Source organism: Musca domestica, unplaced genomic scaffold (assembly GCF_030504385.1).
Source record: "Musca domestica strain aabys unplaced genomic scaffold, Musca_domestica.polishedcontigs.V.1.1 11, whole genome shotgun sequence".
NCBI lineage: Eukaryota > Metazoa > Arthropoda > Insecta > Diptera > Muscidae > Musca > Musca domestica.
In genome coordinates, this window is record NW_026712133.1 from 12,830,529 (window position 1) to 12,853,032 (window position 22,504).

The following is a 22,504-nucleotide window of genomic DNA, read 5'->3' on the forward strand; positions in this document are numbered from 1 at the left end:
AACTCTAGATTTTGTCGATGCATACAATGAAATAAACATTTTGAAAACATCCGAATTTGAGTGTTTTCTGAACAATTTTTTTGTTATTGAAAAGAAAACACATACATAAACAAATAAAGATGACATATTAAGCCAAGAAAATAAAAAAATTGAAATCATATGGTATCATAGCCCTACCTTGATATCATTGTACCATGGGTAGATGCATCAACGCTCGAGAAAATTGAAACGTCAAAAATGTTAAAATGTTTTTTTTTCTTTTAAATAAGTGCATTTTTAAAAGTTTTTTACAAATTTGAATAATTTTTCATTCAAAATTTATAATATTACGATGAGAACACGTTATTATTAGTTGTGTTCCAGAACCTACAAATTAGTACTAATTAGTACTAATTCTGCTACAACGCGTTCCCGTACTGCAAAAACTAGCAAAACTTGCAGCTCTCTCGAGAAAAAAATGGCGCTGAGTGGTGCACATTTCTGCTTGTTTTAGCTACATGAATTTGGCCGAGCAGAAATGTGCAAATTGTGAATTTGACATTTAATTGGCAGGGCTAACAAGGTTGAAAAATGTATTGATACATTTCAATGTTCCCGCGTCATAACAAAAATAAAGAAATGATCAACTAAAGGAAAAACTAATATTTGTAGTCCAAAAAAATAAAAAGAGAAAATATGGAGCACTTTTGGATGATTCCAGTAGTGAAGAGGACTGGCTGAATGATAAATCAGATTATTAATTATTATTAATTTTAACGTTTCGTCTTCAATACTAATTTTTTTTAAATTTTGGCGTCCGTTTCAGTAAGGTTTCACCAGTTCGATTTGGACTGTTTACTCTTGGAATTTTGAATTTTGACATTTTATCGCATTTCTGCTAATTTTCCGTTCCCTTATTTTTTGAGCACACCTAATTGAGAATGACATTTCGAACTGTTCTCTCTTCTGCTAGTTTTACTACTAAAAAAGTACTGGAACACAACTATTGACTTAAAAACGTAAAAATATATGATCCAAATCGAAAATCGATTACAAATAGTCGGCATTGCGATTTTTACAATTAGCAATTTTCAGATTTTTCAACATCGATTAATCAAAATCCGACTTATGTATCCCTCTTCAGTTTGTACGTTACATCCACAAGAGTCGCAGGTGCTAAGTTGTTCGGTGGCATTTAATATAATAGCATGGCCAATATTTGTGTGAAAACTCTTTTGCCGGCAAATCGTATATTGGGGGCTACAACCTCAACCGTTTGCAGCCAACGTGCCAAGTAAGTTTTAGCCCATTAATTGTAAGACATAAGTTAAGTGGACACCTACTTGGAATAGTTCTATGGTTGGATATCGATATTTATGATATTGTTTTTTTTTATTTTTGGCATTGGATAATTGTCTTTTGGTTTTGCAAAAAAGTAATGTTCTAATGAGATGAATTTTTTTCCATGTACATGGATGATTTTGCATACATTCATTGTCACATAACAAAAACAATTTGACGTTGTTGTGAGTGGAAGGTGTATGTTTTTTTCCTCCACGAACTGACACAAAAATTATAAGCCAATGGGTTGTGTTCGGTCATTCATCACAAGGTCATTCAAAGTGCAAATTGACGGGAAACTTGGGCAGCGGATGCATAGAGATCTGTTTTGGAACAAAATTGCAAACATTGCATAAATATTGAGGAAATTTATCTATTATAAAAATGTCAATTTTCCTAGACAAGCTTAGCTGATAGAACATTCTATTTTTAAATTCTTTAAGATAAACATTTTCATGGAGAGGGAGAGAAGTTTGTTTTAATAATATTTCCAGGTACAGACGAGGTATGGCAGTGTTACAATTGGCAAAGCTTTTAAAAGTAAATAAAATTACTAATCTTTGAAATAAAAAAGAAACACAGTGCCTCTTTGGAAATCATATACTACGTATCAACGAAGTGTATATATATTATAGTATATTGATGCTGAAATAATTATTTTCTGTGTCTCTATTTGTAATATTTATTTCTGAAAATTTTTATTAATCTTTGCAAATAGAGGCGGTTTCAAACATCCTTTAGTTTCTTTGGTCACCATAGAATGGTAACCTATATTTAATTCTTCCAGTAGCTAAACTGCGTTTCAGCTACATTTTCCATACATATGTATAATAGGAGCTCGTTCTTTTATAGCCAAGGTTAAGCCATTTTTATGAATAAAATAAAATGTGCCAAGAACATTAAGCTTCTCAGATAACAATTGGTATGTTCCAGAACTACAAGAATGTACAATTTTGTACTACGATAACTACGATAACCCTTTATGACATCGAAATAAAAATGCAAAACTAGTAGATTCTTGAAAGTTTTGGATCAGACCAAAAATGTTTCAAGTTTTTAAAGCAAAAATGCAAATACTATAAAACTAGTGAATTTTTGTAGGTTCTGGAGCCGAGCATACGTTTGAAACAACTCGAAAGATTTGTAGGAGACGGTCAGCGTTAAGTTCTGTGTCGAATTAGTCATCGAATCGTCGGTTAAAATCACGACAGTGATTTATTGCAGTAATATATTAAATATATAGGTTTGGGACAGAATTTTTAAGTAATCTATTTTGGAGATTTAGGCCCCAATTTACAACCAGTTCAGCTGTAATTTTATGTATCGCGTTTTCTGTTGGTAGATTAACCACTAACAATTTCAATATAGAAACGGAAATTTTAAGGATTTTTTTGACCTCCTTTTGTTCCATTAGGCCATGAATGAAAATTCACTTAATGTTTTATTCTTAAAATGCTTTTAAATAATTTTTCTAAATGCATGAACGTATAGTGATCTCTAAATAAAACTAAATAAATTCAAAATAGTAGACTCAAACACAAAAACGTCATAATGAATTTGACACTCTTATTACAGTAGAATCAGATCAGATGAATTGTGAAGTTACCTTCAATTAATTGTGCCCAGATCCACAACTTTAACTTTTTATTCCTTGTCTACAATAGTAATAATACATATTTGCTTTTAGAAGTTTATTTTTTTTTACCGTTAGCGCTTAGAATATCCTTTATCCGTCCAAATTCTATAAAAATATACAATATTTTAAAAATGTAATGAACATTTCTTGGAGGATGTGTTCTACCCTTTAAGATTTTAACTGGACAAGTTGACCAGGACCTTGAGAAATCCTCAAATCGGTTGATACTGCTATATAAGATTTATGTCACAACGTAGACCATCCCATAATACATCCTATTCGATATAAATTGAGGTAACGTTTTATGTAGGACAATTATTATGTAACCTTCATTTAATTGTGAAGGATATGAAAGTACTGTGATAAGATAAAATTATCGTCATCAATATTTTTATTTCCTCTATAAAATATTCCCAGAATGTGGTACTTATCTTAAACTATCTTTACAACACTACAAATAAAGGAAACGAAAATACTTTAAAAGGATAGATTAAAAACGCTTTAATTTAACATTATATACCTATTGGTTTGGGTTTGTGCACATTTTCCTCATTTGCTCACAGCCTTTCTTGCTTTTTATTAGCTTTGATGTAATATGGGTATTACAATATATAGTTGTTATTAATCATGACGACGTTGTACTTCCTATTTCTATATTCGTAACGGTATTTTGTGAGCTCCTCTGAAGAAAATCAAAATCGTGCGTAAATTTATGGACTGGTTTCTACCAGATTTGTGTATATTTTTGCAAAACTGGTATTGTAAAATATTAAGACGTCTTATCACATTTTTCTAGGGTATAGTAACAGCATTCAAAACAATTACAAATAAATATTCCATTATCTATGTAAAAGCAGCAAAATATTTTCAAAAGTTGAATGGTGCAAATATTGCATACGTCACATCATGTTGTTATTGCTTTTTAATACATTATTGAACCATGTTGACGACCACGTATTTTTTATTTGCTATCAGTTTTAATGGTCTGGAGTGTTACTGTTATCATAGATCGCTCATTGTCGCTGTACTAAAGCTATTGCAATTTGAAAAATATATTCAAATTTTTTTAGTTTATACAATTCTTTTTACAAGTTATAAAAAATCTAAAATAATACAATTTTAAACCGATGACTTTGACCCATATGATATGTGCAGCTAAAAATGAAATTCATATAGGTAACTTGTCTTATCAATAATCTCAGAATTCCGTAAAAATTTGTAAATGACCCGCAAAAATATATTACGTTATTAACCAAAAAATTAATTTATCTAATAAAACAGTATTATACAATGTGTTGTAGAATTGTTTCATATCTACACATGTGCGTAGTATAAATTATGAGATGTTGGAATTCCTGATGTTTTGTCATACTTTATTTCCTATGAGCAGAAAACACGTGCCAAACATATTTTATTTTATGGGAATTAAAACGTGTTTTTTATCTTGAACGCTCAGTAGTCCGAATGTAATTGTATTGAAAATACTATTTTCGATTTTTTCTTTATTAGACAAAATATTAATATTAACCAACTGATAATGTGTACAAACCAAATTGAGCTCCTACATCCGAAATTTTTAATTTAGTTTTCTATTCGCAAAATACACAAACGGCCAATGAAGCATGCTGCCCGAATGTTGCTCTGCGGTATTTTGGCCCATTCCTGGCGAGCGCTTGCTTGAGTTGATCGACACTTTGGTATTTTTTAGTGCCAACCTTGCTTTTCAAAATACTTCAAACACAATAGTCCAACGGATTGGTATCCGGAGATTTTGGTGGAAATTGTGCGCTGGAAATTAAATGAAAGGTGCACATTTTCAGCTGGCCTCTTTGGCGAGAAAACACGATCATTTTGTTTGTTTACAAACTGCTGGACAACGAATGCTCCCCCATCGGAGGAAACCAAATTCGGCAGTTCACCACTTTCGGCCAAGCGAAGCAACTCTTAAGCTCTTTTGAACCTATTTTCTTTTTGTTGCGGTGTAAGATCTTGCACTTTTTGGAATTTCAATGCCTTTACCCTAGCTCATTTTTCAATATTTGCCGAATGGAATATTGGGATAAGTTCAGCTCACGAGCCATTTTTCGGCCACTGCGACGCCGGTTTCGATCAAGTCGCATCTTTACTTTTCGAACAATTTCTGCCGATGTTGCTGTTTTCTTCCGTCCACTCGATAACGAGCGATGGTACGAGACACAAAAGATTTATTAACATTTAAATGCTGTAGCCACTTGTGGTTTTCCAGCCAAATATAAAGAAATCACACTATAATTTTAACAGCTGTCGCACGAGTGGCTTAGAAATGACAGCAGTCTGAAGTTGGTTGCAGTTTTTTCATCTCACTCTGTAAGTTCAAAAAATTATATCATTGTTTATGTGACGTATAAAATGAACTCTGGATTAAGGCGTATAACACACCAATAAGTGTGCCTTTTTATGGGTCAATTTTATCATTTGCTATTTTTATTATCGCTTCTGAAGAAATATATAATCTTTTGCATAAAACATGCTTTGTATGATTATTGACTTATCTATCGGAACACGAATTTGGTCAATTTTTGGCGTCTCTTTAATCAGACGTTCAAATTTCAATACCAATCGAAAAGAAAACAATTCAACATAAAGCGAACTCACTGCCAATATAATTTAATTTCCAATTGCAAACAGTATTCTTAGGACTTTGGAGCCATGACTTCCTTTATTGTTCCTTCCAAGCAACCATAAAAAAACATTTTTCAAGTCAAATTTGTTTTTGTTTAGATTTTCCTTTTTTTATAGCCTCCACCATATTTTGGAGCATGGTTCAATAAGAAAGGTTACTCAACTTCAAATAAACTAGGAAAGTGCAATTCTGTGCTGGAATCTTAAAGAGTGAGGTAGACTTTTAAACATGCAACAATTGGTTTTGTTTATGTTACATATTTCACAAAATAGTAAGTATTGGGGAGAATCCACAAAACATGAATGGGATATGGTTTTCACAAATTTGAAACTAAGATAGAGGGACAATAAATTCGAAAAAAAATCCAATTTTTATCTTGTTTATACAAAACAATACACACACATATACAAACTGTGTTTATGCTCTGACAGGGCACCAAAAGAAACAAATTGTATTTAGGAGGTACCTTTGTTTTATCTTCTTTAATTATGCCTTGCTATGGAGGGTATATTAAATTTGTCATTCCGTTTGTAATTCCTCAAAATAAACATTTTAGACTTCACAAAGTATATACATTCTTGATCAGCATAATATTTTATGTCACTTTAAATTACTATAACTTCCGAACAAAGTGAAATAGGTTAAATTAAAATTTGTTGAGATGCATTTTAGGTCCGTAGAATTGTTGGAATTGAAAATGGAGTATACAGGAACACATCCACATATGGCTCCCATATAACTGTACCGCCATATTTAAGTTGGTTTTGGTTTTTTTGTTATATTTTTGAACAGAATTTGGTGTAAAATGATAGATTATGCCCCCTATATGTGAAAAATCTTTGCAAAGAACTGTCCGTATAGGTCCAAGTTTAGGTATAGTCCCCATATAACTGTACAGCCGATATTCGCAATTCTGTTGATATGTATCATATTTTGTTACAACAATTATACCAAATTTCGTATTTGGAGTTCGAAATGGACACTACCTCCACTGACAGAAAATTGCTTATACAGGTCATAGTCTTCGCATAGCCCCCATATAACGGTACCAAAGTATATTCGATATTTTGATGATTTTAGCTACAGTCTTCACCGAAATTCTTTAACATTTGGAGTTCGTAATGGGTACTACTTTCCATGATCGAAAACTGGCTGGGCAGATCCAAATTCCTTCCAAATAACATAGCTCCTTACTTTTAAATTTATTAGCTTCCATATATTTGGAAAGAATTTATGCCCAGTTTTTCTAAGGCAATCGAAAACCAGTAAAGAAGGTACCCTACACCGCCATGTATATTTAGTAGAGCTAACCATAACATATAAATGTTTATATTGGACATTTATGTGAAGTAAATAATACCAATCATGATCATTTTTAAATGCATATTGTGGCTTTAGAGCAGTTATAATTTGAAACCCCTGCTAAATTTACCACCTGGTAAACACTACCATCGTTCTCCACTAATAAACAAACGTTGTTTTTATAAAAACAGCAATAAAGTGATTAATCCTGACCATTTTGCAACAACAAATGGAACTAATATATGTGAGTATTATTCAAATCAATCAATTTCCACTTAATTTGACGGAGGCATTAGTATCTCTCGACTTTGAGAACTTTAACATTATATCTGGACTAAAAAAATATCTGATCCGCTTTTCACTGAAATCCATCATATTTGAGTAGATATTACACTTTTGGTGCACAATAATCGGAACCGACCTCTATGCAATGTGGCGGAGGAATTTCTATGAGGTTGAGTTGCATTTTACGGGGAGTTAAATCGGATAAAGCATATGTGGGACCTATAGCTATATCTAACCGATTTTTAACAAATTTGACTTTTTTCAGATTGAATTCGGCGGTAAGTACACAAATCCATTCAATTCAGGATGGGGTGCACGACTTGAAATCGGAACAACTTGAAAGAATGGAATAAAGGTTGAGGGTACATAAGCAGGAATTATAAGGGGAAAGGACGGCAGGATTCGAGTACTGCTCTGACATTCCATTATAATATGTCACAAAATATGCCATGCCAAGACTTCAAGTTGCTTATGTACGCACATGGGAGGCATATGTGAACCTAGCCCGGTTATCACTAAATTTTATAGGCTTCGCTCTTGGGTAAAATTGTATCTCAATCGGGCAATAAATATTACCTGTACTTTGTTTGCAAAAATACATAGGCAGGCAGAGAGACATTAATCGACTCAAAATGTGATTTTATGCAGATCATCAAAATCAACTATGGATTTATCTCACTTTCTTCTCAATGTTACAAACAAATGCACCACTGTGTGGTGTAGGGTATAATGAAAACTGAACGAAGGCAGTTTCTCGAAGTCGAGTAAGACTGGGGTTCTCTTAACCAAGGCCTCCATAAGGTCGGCCAAGAAGACTACTGTTGACAGCAATTTGACAATAAATTTAGTAGTTTTTACACTATTGTGATTTGACTCTTTTTAAATTTCAAATCACAATATTGTCTTTGGCAGTTGTCAGATGGGCTTACTTGCCGACCCTTTACAGGTTATGCTTTAAACCAAGGCCTACATAAGGTCGGCCAGAAAGCTTATCTGACAACGAAGGGTGCTGCCAAAAACATAATTTTGATTTGAAATTCAAAGGGATTCATAAATCACAATAGTTCAAAAACTACTAAGTTCATTGTCAAAAGTAGTCTTCCTGGCCGACCTTATGTAGGACTTACTTTAAATAAAAATGTTTCTTTCGGCTGGCATTACATAGTACGATTTCCCACTAAAATGAAAGTGTGTTTTTGCAGCAAAAAACTTCCACAGGTTTTACATGAAAAACATAAACTATGATTTCTTGAGTAAAATTTGTCTGTTTTTACTACGATAACAGATTTTCCCTTTGTGATATCAGAGAAAATTGCATCTTGCAGGTTCTGAAACAGACCAAATGTTGTTGAAATTGTGTAAAAAGCTCACCAAAAATGTTTACATTGAATAAAAATCGTGATTAACCTGGACTTGGTATAATTTCGCGGTTTTTTCACCACTTGACAACTCAAAAGTAAGGGACCGAATTTGACATCCGATTTCTTATAAATATTTTTAATGAAACCCATTTGCTTTTGTAGTAGAAGTTTTATTAGGAATGAAAAACTTGAGTATGTACAACATGAATTGTAATATAATAGTAAATCAAAGACTACTATAGATAAAACAGAAACTTGGTTATATAAAGTAGTATAACATTTCTTAACACATCAACACTTTCCCTTGTTAAGAGATGTTAGACTGTTTGTTGTAATCCAATATGATCGCAAAGAAGTTTAAGTCTTGTGGGTTGCAAAGGTTTTGTCATCAAATCAGCTAATTGATCTTGCGTAGGTATTTGTATTACTTGAAGCTCATTTTCAGAAATTTTTTCTCTAATAAAGAAATGCTTATTGTTGATATGCTTTGTGCGTTTGTGATATTCAGGATTTTGTGCCAAACGTACTGCACCAGAATTATCAACATATAACAATGGAGTGGAATTTAATTCTATCAATTCAGAATATAAACGTTTTAGCCAAATTACTTCTTTTGTTGCTTCAGAAGCTGCAACAATTTCTGCTTCTGTTGTAGATGTTGCTACCATAGCTTGTCTCTGGCTTAACCATGATACAACCCCTCCCGCAAATTTTACAACAACACCAGATGTAGATCTTCCGGTTTTCAAACATCCTCCAAAATCTGCATCACTGTAGCATTCTAGCTCTTGAGCATGTTCGTTGTTGTAAAATATTCCATAATTAATTGTTCCAGATATGTAACGAAAAACTCTTTTAACTCGGGTAATATCTTCGTTGGATGGATTTTCTAATGTTCTTGAAAGGAATCCAATGCTATAAGCTAAGTCAGGCCTTGTTCCCAACATAAGATACATAATGGCTCCTACGGCTTGTCTGTATGGAAATTGAGAACACTTCACATTGTCTTTCCCCGATTCGAAATTTTCTCCTTTCAGCATAGGCGATGAAACTGGCCTGCAATCAGTAAACCTAAATCTTCCCAGAATTCTTTTTGCGTATGCTTCCTGACTGATTGATATTCCACTTTCATTTGCCTTTATTTCCAGACCCAAAAAATAACTTGCATCTTTTGTGGTTATTTTGAATTCTCTTCTCAACTCTTCCAAAAATGTTTCCAGCTCGCCGGGGTCTGTGGCAGCTACTAGACCATCATCTACATAAAGAGCTAGTATTAATTTATTCCCTTCTTGATTTCGTATGTATATACAGGGATCGGCGTCACTTGCTATAAAACCGATTTTTAATAAATATTTTCCAAATCTTCGGTTCCAACACCGCGGAGCTTGCTTTAATCCATATAGACTCTTTTTAAGCTTACAAACTCTTCCTGTGCCGTCATCAAAACCATCTGGTTGTTTCATAAAAATAGTTTCTTCAAGGTGGCCATAAAGAAAAGCAGTGGATACATCAAATTGAGATAGATGCATCTTTTCACTTGCAGCTATACTTATTATAGCTCGTATCACTGCCAACCTTGCAACTGGACTGAAGGTTTCATTGTAGTCTACACCTTTGCATTGTTTGTATCCTTTTATAACTAATCTTGCTTTGTATTTGTCTGTACTTCCATCAGGGTTAGTTTTTATCTTATAAACCCACTTTGATGGGAGTACCTTATTTCCTTTTGGAAGTTGAATCAAATCCCACGTGTTGTTTTCTCTGAGGGAATTCATTTCTGACTTCATTGCCTTTATCCAATGATATTTTTCTGTACTTTCGACAGCATCAATAAAACTGGTAGGTGTTTGTACTTCACACATAAAATCTTGAGCAGCCATAACATAGTCATCATACTTCGAGTTATGTAGCGTTGATCGATCTCTTAAACGATTTCTAATTGTATTTTCTATCGTATCAAATCCACGGAAATCACTCTCATTGGATACATTTTCTTCCGAACATTCTTCAAACATCTCATCTTCCCAATCTGAATCACAACGAATCTCTTGAATATATCTTGGTGTACTGGGCTGAATATGATCTTCTTCTAACACTTCTTCTTTAGATATCTCATATGATTTAAATGGCAATTTTATTTCTTCAGCTCTCTTATTTGAAAACTCTTCATTCATCTCTTGCTTTTGATCGTCACATTTTGAAATTTGTTCATTAAATGTCACATCTCTTGACAAAATTACACTCTGATTTTCTTTGATGTAAATTCTATAACGCTCTTCAGTATCATATCCAATTAAATGTCCCTTGATTGCCTTTGAATCCATCTTTTTCCTCTTCTGACTTGGAACATGGACATAGCATTCACTTCCAACTATTCTCAAATGAGTAATTCTGGGTTTTCTTCCAAACCAAAGTTCATGTGGACTTTTGTCATCAACTGGTGTCTTGCGAGTACGATTTAAAATATATATGGCGGTACGAACTAACTCAGCCCAAATAGCTTCAGGAAATTGGACATTCTTATTCGAGTACTTAAAAGTACGGGCCATCTCAATTACAGTTCTATTTTCCCTCTCGCTTGCACCATTCTGTTGCGGAGTGTAGGGAGCAGTTAGTCTCTGTGTAACTCCATATTTCTTTAGAATTTGCTTTACTTCATTATTATCGAATTCGCCACCATTATCGCTCAAAAATTCTTTTATTGGATTTCCTTGATTTTCTGAAAAAGCTAGAACTTCCTTCAATACAGTTTTAACTTCGGATTTTTCCTTCAAGAAATATCCAAAACAATATTTACTGTATGCATCTTTAAATATGACCAAATACTTCCTTTTGCTGAAAGACATATGGAATGGGCCACATACGTCAGCTGACATTAATTCGCCTGGTCTTTTAGAAACCTCTCTAGTACCAAAAGGTAATCGATGTGACTTTCCATAAATACAGGATTCACAAATTTGCATATCAAGTTTTACATTAATACCAAATTCCTCCCTTAGTTTCTTCTGTACATGGCGTTTATTCTGGTGTCCCCAACGTTCATGATATAGTTGCAATGTGTTATCAGATTCCGTTAAATTTACTTCATTTGTTGAATTTGAGATGACTGTTTCAATATCCGCTAGATACAATGTGCCTCCTTTTTCCCGATGACCAACTAATATCACCTTATTATTGACCCAAAGTTCACACTCAGTTGCTGTTGACTTAAATTCACTGTTTGAACACTTGTCTTGTGCAGATAAAACAGAAAATAAGTTCCTTGACACTCTTGGAACGTACCAAACATCTGTTAGTGTGATTTGGATTACCTTGTTGTTGACATAAGACTTGATATCAACTGTACCTTTCCCAATTACATCTAACATTTCACCACCGGCCGCTTTAATCTTGCAACATTCCTTGAACTTCTCGAAAGATTTAAATACATTTCTATTATTTGCCACGTGTCGTGTAGCGCCATTATCAATCCACCAATTCTTTGAAATATCCTCCTTAATTGTGTTAATCTCTTCATACATTAAAGGTAAAATCTGGTGTTGAGGAGTTATTGCTTCAGCCTTCTTTTCTTTTATAGGCTTACCATCACTTATCCATTTTCTGCAATCTCGTATCCAATGACCTTTCTTATGACAATAATTGCATGCACCATTTTTCTTGCTTGTTTTTGTATTATTGGTTTGTGGGAATTTTTTCTTGACATTATTAAGCATTAAAGCTTCTTCGTCCTTAACATCAGCACCTTTACAATTTCTTTGATACATACAGAGTTGTGCGGTCATTTCCTCAAAATTCTTCTCTTCGTTTTTTGTTAAAAGCATCCAACTTGACTTAAAAGTATCAAAATGACTTGGTAAAATTTGAAGGATTTTGCAAACTAATAAAACTTCTGGGAGCTCATTTTCCTTACGTCCTTTCAATCCGTTATTGAGTTCTATCCACAAACTTTTGAGTTTTGCAATATGTAAGCTCACGTCTTCACTTAAATTCCATGTAAATGAGAAGAATAATTGATCCTTCGATCTAGCCTCAAATTGAACCATTAGCGATTCCCAAGCCTCAGCAGCAGTTTCTTTATCCATTATCTTTTGATACACATTGTCACTTACTGCGCTTGCTATCATGGATTTTGCATAACTGTTTGCTTTTCTATACAAGTCCGACTTTTCCTTGTACAGCTTCTTTTGTTCACTCGTGGCATCAGAGGATGGTGGATTTGGATTCTTTAGTTTACCTTCAATAACGTCAATTGCTCCTTCGTGATAGTCTAATAAATCACGCATCTTCCGTTTCCATATTGGATAGTCCGTTTCGTTTTCCAAAGGCTTGATGTGCTTAGCAAAATCCATTTCATAAATTTTTGAAGTTCTATATTTTTATAATTTTTATTTTTCTCAGAGACTCCTGGGCTCATAACCTTTTGTAGTAGAAGTTTTATTAGGAATGAAAAACTTAAGTATGTACAACATGAATTGTAATATAATAGTAAATCAAAGACTACTATAGATAAAACAGAAACTTGGTTATATAAAGTAGTATAACATTTCTTAACACATCAACATTTGCATGAAAAATGCTTTCGCCCCAACTCGATTTCTTTCGAATAGGAAGTGAACAAAGCATTTCGATTGCCTTACAGATACAGACTTTAAAAAAAAAAAATTAATTCGCTTTTTTTTATTGGCTTGGCTTTGGGAGGTCCAATTGTTGACCATCTTTTCAAGCATTTGAGGGAGTATTTCAGCAATCACGCATTGAATATAGGTTTCCAAAACGTGGCTTTAGGTATCCCACAAAAGATAATCGAGTGACATCAAATCACACTAAAGCAGAGGCTAATTTTCCCGGTCCATTTCTCAAAATAATGTTGTCACTTAAATGTTCTTTCAATATTTATCATTGTTTCTACCATCCTGTTGAAACAACATTTCATTTACCTCCATATCTTGAAGTTTTGGCAACAAAACTCCATTGATTATGATTTTGTCTTTATCGATTACCATTCACGGTAAAGGACGACCTTCTTTATTTTTAAAGAAAAGGACGGCACCAAACAGTGTATATATCGGCATGCATTGGTAATTCTTGAACAACGTGTGGATTATCTTTGCTCCAAATACGGCAACTTTTCTTGTTAACATATACATTGCATCAAAAATTTACTTACCAGCCATGAATTTGTTTTAACTTACCAACCATGAATGTTTCGCCGCAATTAGAAAGTTCCTGGAACAACTCTAGTTTAGTAAAAACTCTTCGATTTTTTCGAAAATTTTCCCAGAGGTAGGTATTTTTACCCAGATTCCGGGAACCCGGGACCTCCGATTTTTGACCCGAAAATCCGGGTTCAAGACCCGGCCTGGACACGGACCCTATTACAACGTAGGTAATGTTGGAAAGCTTATGAAAATACTTATCCAACAAGTGGTCACATGATGTGGTCACGGTTCGGAAGTTATAGTCAAATTATCGATTTTTTGTACCCGGATTTTTTATAAAAAAAAAATTGATGCCAAATTATAGCTGGCATCTCTTACCTTTCCGAATTGCTACAATTTGTGCTAATACCTTTTTCGGGTCCAGAGATATGGGTCTTTTCATCCGCATAACCCGATTCTAACCAGTTTATTAAAATTATGTTTTCAGTAAAAGAAGGTTTATTTCGCGTAGCCGTCGTTGGAATTACAAAAGTTTTCTAAATTTGACACATTTTGTAAATAGCCGGCCTTCGGCCGGGGCTTGAGATTTTCTCCTCTGGGTATGTCCCACATCGGCTAAAGCGAACCAAAGTTTTCTAAATTGGATACCTTTTGTAAGTGACCGGCCTTCGGCCGGGCCTTGACATTTTCTCCTCTGAGTATGTCCTTCACCGGCTAACGCGAACCAAAGTTTTCTAAATTTGACATTTTTTTTAAATACCAAGACTTCGGCCGGGGCTTGAGATTTTCCCTCTGGGTATGTCCCACACCGACTAACGCGAACCAAAGTTTTCTAAATTTGATACCATTTGTAAGTAGTCGGCCTTCGGCCGAGGCTTCAGATTTTCTCCTCTGGGTATGTCCCTTACCGGCTAACGCGAACCAAAGTTTTCTAAATTTGACACTTTTTTTAAATAGCCGGCCTTCGGCCGGTGCTTGCAATTTTCTCCTCTGGGTATGTCACACACCGGCTAAGGCGAACCAAAGTTTTCTAAATTTGATACCATTTGTAAGTAGTCGGCCTTCGGCCGAGGCTTCAGATTTTCTCCTCTGGGTATGTCCCTTACCGGCTAACGCGAACCAAAGTTTTCTAAATTTGACACTTTTTTAAATAGCCGGCCTTCGGCCGGTGCTTGCAATTTTCTCCTCTGGGTATGTCACACACCGGCTAAGGCGAACCAAAGTTTTCTAAATTTGATACCATTTGTAAGTAGTCGGCCTTCGGCCGAGGCTTGAGATTTTCTCCTCTGAGTATGTCCCTCACCGGCTAACGCGAACCAAAGTTTTCTAAATTTGACACTTTTTTTAAATAGCCGGCCTTCGGCCGGGGCTTGCAATTTTCTCCTCTGGGCATGTCCCACACCGGCTACCGCGAACCAAAGTTTTCTAAATTTGATACCCTTTGTAAGTAGTCGGCCTTTGGCCGAGGCTTGAGATTTTCTCCTCTGGGTATGTCCCTCACCGGCTAACGCGAACCAAAGTTTTCTAAATATGACACTTTTTTTTTAAATAGACGGCCTTCGGTCGGGGCTTGAGATTTTCTCCTCTGGGTATGTCCCACACCGGCTAATGCGAACCAAAGTTTTCTAAATGTGGTGCTTTTGTAATCCAACAACGGCTAAGTGAAATAAGCCTTTTTTATTGAAAACATAATTTTAATGAACTGGTTAGAATCGGATTATGCGGATGGAAAGATCCATATCTCTGGACTCAGTAAAGGTATTAGCACAAATTGTAGCATTTTGGAAAGGTAAGAGTGCCAGCTATAATTTGGCATCAATTTTGTTGACCACCATAATGGTCCCCTTTTGGAACCCGGACTTTGGGGTCAAAAACCTGGGGTCCCGGGATCAGGGTAAAAATACCTACCACTAGAAAAATTTTCGAAAAATTGAAGAGTTTTTACTAAACTAGAGTTAAGCCAATGATTCTTTCAATGAGTTACAAACCGAGTGACCAACATAATATACTCTTCATACTTTGTATAGTGAAGAGAGTATGATATAAGAAGCATCATGAATAGCTCCCTCTATTTTGAGAAAAGTCGCCAAGGTAAAGTCAGAGGTTTCCATACGTTGATCAATTAAGGTGGATTTCTCGTGCACCGAGTACCAAGATATGCTACCTAAAGCATGTTAATAAATACAAATCATGTAGATTTGATTGGGTACATGCAAACTTGACATTCGTTGGTTTATTGAATACAATACAATTATTATTTAATTTTTTTTTTTTGAACACATGTGTCCATATTTCATTGATAAATTTCAAATACTTGCAGATCATGGTTCGATGGTGTGAAAATGGGTCCACCCGATGCCATTTTGGGTATTACGGAGGCATACAAAAAAGACACAAATCCCAATCGCATCAACTTGGGTGTCGGTGCCTATAGGGACGACAACGGAAATCCCTGGGTTTTGCCTAGTGTAATTAAGGTGAGTTTTAACAAAATCTTATAGAGTCGGATGTAAATGTAAGTGGTATCCTCTCTTTTTAGGCAGAACAACGTGTCATTGGCAAAAAATTGAACAAAGAATATGCCACCATTCTAGGTATTCCCGAATTCTATAACAAGGCTATTGAATTGGCTTTGGGCAATGATTCACAGGTTTTACATGAAAAACGTAATTCTACGGCCCAAGGTATTAGTGGAACTGGAAGTTTGCGTATTGGTTCGGCCTTTTTAAGTAAGTTCTGGGATGGCAATCGCGAAGTGTATGTTCCCAATCCAACTTGGGGCAACCACGTTCCCATTTTTGAACACGCCGGATTGCCTATTAAGAAATATCGTTACTATGATCCCAATACATGTGGTTTGGACTTTAAGGGATGTTTGGATGATATTAGCGTAAGTATTGTAGATTTGCTGTTTCAAGCGCAAAGACACAAATGTAATTCAAATATTTTATTATATAGAAAATTCCAGCCAGGTCCATTATATTGTTGCACGCCTGTGCCCACAATCCCACTGGTGTTGACCCCACCAAGGAACAGTGGTTAGAACTTTCCAAATTGATAAAGGAAAAGAATTTGTATCCATTCTTCGACATGGCTTATCAAGGTTTTGCTTCTGGTGATATCGATCGTGATGCTCAAGCCATTCGCATTTTCGAATCAGAGGGCCACCAATACTGTTTGTCCCAAAGTTTTGCCAAGAATATGGGTCTTTATGGTGAACGTGCTGGCGCGTTCACAGTTGCCTGCGCCAACAAAGAGGAGGCTGACCGTGTTACATCGCAAATTAAGATTTTAATTCGCGCCCTCTACTCAAACCCTCCAATTCATGGCGCCCGTTTGGTTGCAGAAATTTTGAACGACAATCAATTGCGCAGTGAATGGTTGAAGGATGTCAAGATTATGGCTGATCGTATTATTGGTGTTCGTTCTAAACTAAAGGATAATTTGATTAAGAATGGCTCGAAACTTTCCTGGGATCACGTTACCAATCAAATTGGTATGTTCTGCTACACTGGCATGAAACCCGAACAGGTTGATCGCTTAGCAAAGGAATATAGCATTTATTTGACACGAGATGGTCGTATTTCAATGGCTGGTGTTACTACCAAAAATGTGGAATACTTAGCCAAGGCCATGCACGAAGTCACCAAGTAAAGAGGGTTTCCAAAAGTACATTGAAATGCAATATACTACTTTATTGTAAAAAATACCTAATTTTAAGACTAAAATGCACTTATTTTTCTATAAAATTTGCACCGACCGAAGACAGTAATGGACAGAAAAAAATTATTGTTATCTATTTTAATGCTGAATAAATAAATAAATTTAATTTTGTAGTTAAAACCATATTTGATTTCTTTTAGTTTTTTCCGTATTGTTATATCTGCGTTCTCTCGCAATTTACTGAAGAATTAATTTATTTCGTAGCAGATACATCGATGTTGTATTAATGTTGATGTTATTGTGGCATTAACTATCACAAACCAAATTCAATTCTTTCCAATTCTAGTGTGCTTTTTCAGTACACCTTGTTCCTTGGATTACACATGTTTTATACAACATTAGAAAGTTGACTTTAAACACTAAGACGTTAGTTAGTTTCACCAGGAGTTCTGTAATTGCTGATAGCATGTGCGACTGTATCGGTATGAATGCCACTCAAACCTGCCTCATAGACTTCCTGATCTAGAGGTTCTTACTCATAGCGTTGAACCTCCCTCTCTAGATCATGTATGTCCTTCCTTGGGATGACTCTCACGGTAACATCCAAGCAGGTACTGTAACGAAAGCATAAGATTATGCTGACGTAAGGGAAGGACTTTCGCCTCCTCATGTAATGCCCCCATCCAATTCAGCCGAAGAACGTCAGACAAACCAGGGTAGTTTTGGCGCAATTACGTTCCAGCGCACGATGGACTATTGTGTCTGGAGCATTTTGGAAAGCAAGGTTGGCACTAAAAAATACCAAAGTGTCGATCACCTCAGCAAGCGCTTCGCCAGGAATGGGCCAAAATACCGCAGAGCAACATTCAGGCTGCGTATAACGGTTTCATTGGCCGTGCCAAAGATGACCAATTCGAACAAACTTATTCTAAAATTTGATTCCATTTCCGACAATTGTTGTTTTCATTCAATAAAATTTAAAAAAAAAAGAATTATGGTGTTTTACTTTGTTGCAGCTTTTTATGTCACCCTGTAATTGTATGTTGAAAGGAAAAAATTGCGAAGGAATAAACCATTCTATGTTTGGTTTTGCAAATTAAAAAATATTCTATTTGCATTCATTTTCTTTCGAAATGCATAAAAAAGATGTTAGATCCCAATTGATTTGATCAAAAAATTAATTATAATCAGTCTAAAGTGCGCATGCACAAATCCTTTCCGATCGAAGAGTCGAGAATTTGTACCCTGATTATATTTTCTTATTTCTCTTTTGAGTTACACTTACGAAGTTTTCCATACCCGCGTAGACAAATATCGCAATCCATCACACAATAAATAACATATTAAATATTATTACTCAAGGCCAACATCAATTTATTTTCTTCTAAAGGAAAAATACGGCGTAATCAAAGTTTAAATAAATTGTTTTAGGTATATACATTGTCTGCTTTTTCTTAAACATTGGGTTTCTCATTCACAAAAAGAAAATTGTATGCATTTCTTACTTCGCGTAAAGCTTTAAGAGTAAGGTATCATATTATCATTATTATTTTTCTCTCCCTTTTGTTAATAATCCTAAATATTGGATACATACAAATCTTAGCTATATTCTAAAAATTTGTGTTATTACATTGAAATGAAAAGAAAATAAAAAAGCTAAATATTTTAATGGTTAAAATAATTTAGAACCTAAAATCACGGTTTGTTATAACGATATCTTAATTTATCTGATGGTTCGCAATATTCCTTAATTATTAATTTACATAGAAATATATGGAATACTATAATTATTGCACATACAGATACCCAAAATAATGTGGGTAAGCCGCCCAGCTGGTGACCATGTCTATGGAGGGATATTATATGTTGTTCATGCGCAGGAGCTAAATAATAAATGACAAGTAGAGTTAAATGTGCATAATTACCAACAATTTGTGTTATTGATCTTACCTTCTACAACCTCTTTAACATGTATAGCTTGATGGAGTTCAACCATATGTTGTTTGTCTTCGGTTATATAAAGAATGGCAGTCAATGGCTCTGTGAGTTTTACGGGAAATTGTCTGCGATTTTGACTGGAAAATTAAAATAGTCCTTTTTAAAGTTGAAATATTAAGCAATTTAAATAAGTTCACTCACGTTAATAAAACTGGCTCATCCATACAACCACCATCACAAGCATAATATGAACGATCTGATCGATCTAATGCCACATTTATGACAGCCTTATTGTCTTCAGTTACGTTTATTGTCACATTTACATGTGTCCGATTGCCATAGTTCAGGCGGCGAAAGTGGAAATCACGATGCAGATATTTTGGGTGCATATTGCACTCTAAATGTTGATTACTAAAACGAAAACTACCGAAACTTAGAACCATTGCCTGAATTACGCCCGATGAACCAGCTCGAATGAGATTATGACAACCTTGCTTTTCCAGTGTTAACATCCAGGATGAGACGACTTTGTTAAGTTTTTCCAATGAATCCATGGGCAACCATAAATTATCGGCTTGTAAAGTATGATATGAATCATAACAACCTTCGGCATATGTTAAGGCCTTTGCTATATCCTGTTTGGATGGTGCAGACACTGATATATATTCCTCAAATTCATAACTACGTGTTTGTGATAAGACGGCGTACATGGTGGCATTGATGCGATCACCATTTAAACTGTTTTCTGCTTTCGAAGTACTGATCGTAAACCCTGTAGCCCATAGATCAGACCATACATTAACATGGGCCTGTCGAAAGTTGTGTAGTGCTGCATTGGCAGACTCCGTTTTAGATTGCAAGCTCTGTAATACTTTATTCATGGCTAATGTCGCCTTTTGCTCTGTCTCAGTAGTAGTGGTTCTTATTTGCTCCTCGTTGTCTCTTTTCACTGGCTTGGAATAGTGTACTGCTATTGGTATTTCGATTTTAATACTGCCGCGCTTTTTTAGCTGTATACTTCTTGCTACTTTCGGTATAACGATGGTTACAATGATAACTAAAGATGTGTCCTCCTGATTTGGACTCAGAGTCCCAGTGATAATTTGAAACTCCTTTGTAGATTCAGTGGAACCAAGTTGTATTGTACGAGTGTTGGGCGACTGGAAATGTACCCTTGGTAGTATAAGCTCAACCTCTTCCATGGTATTCCGCGTATTGGTAATTTTGATTTCTTGCATTAGAATGCTGGGGTGTGTGCGATGAGCATAATAAGAATATGATATGAACATATTGGAGAAACATTGGAATCTGAAAGAAAAATAAAAGATAGAGAGGGATTAGAATTAAGACTATTGACAATTCAGGGAAGGTAGAAATTGTTTTTGTTTACTAAAATAGTTGGCAATGGGGAAACGAATGCAAGGCAAACAATATCAGCTATGGCGACTGCAGGAACCATCGAACAAAATTTAAAATGTGATTTTTTGGCTCAATGAGATTTTGTTTGTAAGACTTAGGCCCTTGTTATTTATATTTTTTTTATTTTCATCAAACTCAACACGCGACGATGAAACAAAGTCTCCTTTTATAAAATCAAGCCTTTGTTATAAGCCCCAATGCTATTTATACAATTTCCGGCGTTGGATCACAATGCGAATGGATTTGAGGAATTAAGTTTCAGTTATAATGCAAACCCCTTTTACTTACCTCCATACTATTCCTGAAAGATACTCCACAACAGTAGCTTCCCTACCAGACTCAGCAGTTTGCAACACTGATACAACCGGATGAAATTGTGTGGGCAATTGCATAGCTCTTCCATATTTAATATTCAGCGGAGCATCATGTGCCACTTCCAAACCAATGTATCCATTGCCCACATATGGTATAATGTTGCGTTCATCCGCAAATGGTGGGACGTGTCTGATATTGGCATCATATTCGAAATTTTGTAAGAAGAATGGTGTTAAGCGATCATCCATGCACTGCATCAAAGGATCTGGAAAATATTTGTTGTAGTTCAGTTATATTGAAAAATATGTAAGCAGAAATTATTGTCATGTGAAATCCTACACCACCATAATTTGTAGATCTGAAAGAAATTAGACCATAATGAACTATTCCAAATTCTAATAGGAGTTCGAAGCCATAATGGGATATATTGGGTTAGATATATTATTATTATTTATGTAGGTAGCTATACCATCGTTATATGATAAATTTAATCCGATGAACATCCAAAATGCAAGGATTTTTTCTTGTCCTCAACTCTAACATCCTCGTCCAGATGTTATGAACTATGTCTAGTTTATGGTTCTACAATTCGCGATGTTACAAACTTTTTGGCAAAAACAAACTCAATATATTCTCCCCGCAGAGTGGTGTAGGATATAATAACAACAACCTACCTTTATTCTCCGTTGCCCTTCCAAGAAATAGATAACGAAAAATGGGCGGCAGCAGGTAAAAGAAAACACAAACACATAATAGAACCACAAAAAGCCGGCGATATGACGAAAAGTTTACAAGATCTATTTTGTATTTAGCTGTGCGAAACATATTGCTCGACATAATTTATAGTAAATTATTTTTATTTTTGGATCCAACCACTGTTTATTTCGAAAACTTAACTCATAAAAACATTGTTTATCTCTCGATTGAAGATTGAAACAAATCTCAAACATATGACTTTCTTCCTTGACATATGTTACAAACCAATTTCACCTTATTTGGTGAAGGTGAAATTCAAAAGTGACATGCGATGCTAATGCTACTTTTACAATGGAGTCTTTAAGGCAGATATATTGGGCGCATGCAAGGTTTATTTAATAAAGTGTAACATGGTAGAAAAATACAGGTAGATGCATCAACGCTTGGGAGCATTGATCTGTCACTATTTTTTAAATTTCTTTTCAAATATAAGTAGATTTTTATATGTTTTCTTGTACGACGTCATTCGGAGGATATTATAATACACATGTTTCAACAATTTTTACAAATTTAAATAATTTTTCATTCAACATTTTCAATTGCAAATTTGGTTTGACAGTTCACTGTCCTAGTAATCATGGTAGAAGAATATAGGTAGACGCATCGACACAGCTGCTGGAACAATAAATGTTGAATGAAAAGTTTTTTAAATTTGTAAAAATTGCTGAAAATCGCAAATTATAATAAT

General features: G+C 34.9%; 2 protein-coding genes across 2 annotated transcripts; one reads left to right on the forward strand and one right to left on the reverse strand.

Annotated features, from left to right (window-relative positions):
* Positions 1-1,112: 1,112 nt before the first annotated feature.
* On the forward strand, positions 1,113-17,573 carry LOC101899900 (aspartate aminotransferase, mitochondrial). Its single transcript, XM_005175839.4, has 4 exons — positions 1,113-1,273; positions 16,046-16,202; positions 16,265-16,615; positions 16,684-17,573. Exons 1-4 carry the CDS (start codon positions 1,188-1,190, stop codon positions 17,377-17,379), a joined length of 1,290 nt encoding a protein of 429 aa, XP_005175896.1. The 5' UTR covers positions 1,113-1,187; the 3' UTR covers positions 17,380-17,573.
* Positions 17,574-18,736: 1,163 nt separating this feature from the next.
* LOC101900066 (uncharacterized protein KIAA2013 homolog) lies at positions 18,737-22,030 on the reverse strand. Its single transcript, XM_005175840.4, has 5 exons — positions 21,735-22,030; positions 21,034-21,325; positions 19,528-20,634; positions 19,339-19,463; positions 18,737-19,271 (listed from the first exon to the last, which is right to left on the reverse strand). The coding sequence occupies exons 1-5, from the start codon at positions 21,895-21,897 to the stop codon at positions 19,084-19,086; spliced, it is 1,875 nt and encodes a 624-aa protein (XP_005175897.1). The 5' UTR covers positions 21,898-22,030; the 3' UTR covers positions 18,737-19,083.
* Between the last annotated feature and the right edge of the window lie 474 nt (positions 22,031-22,504).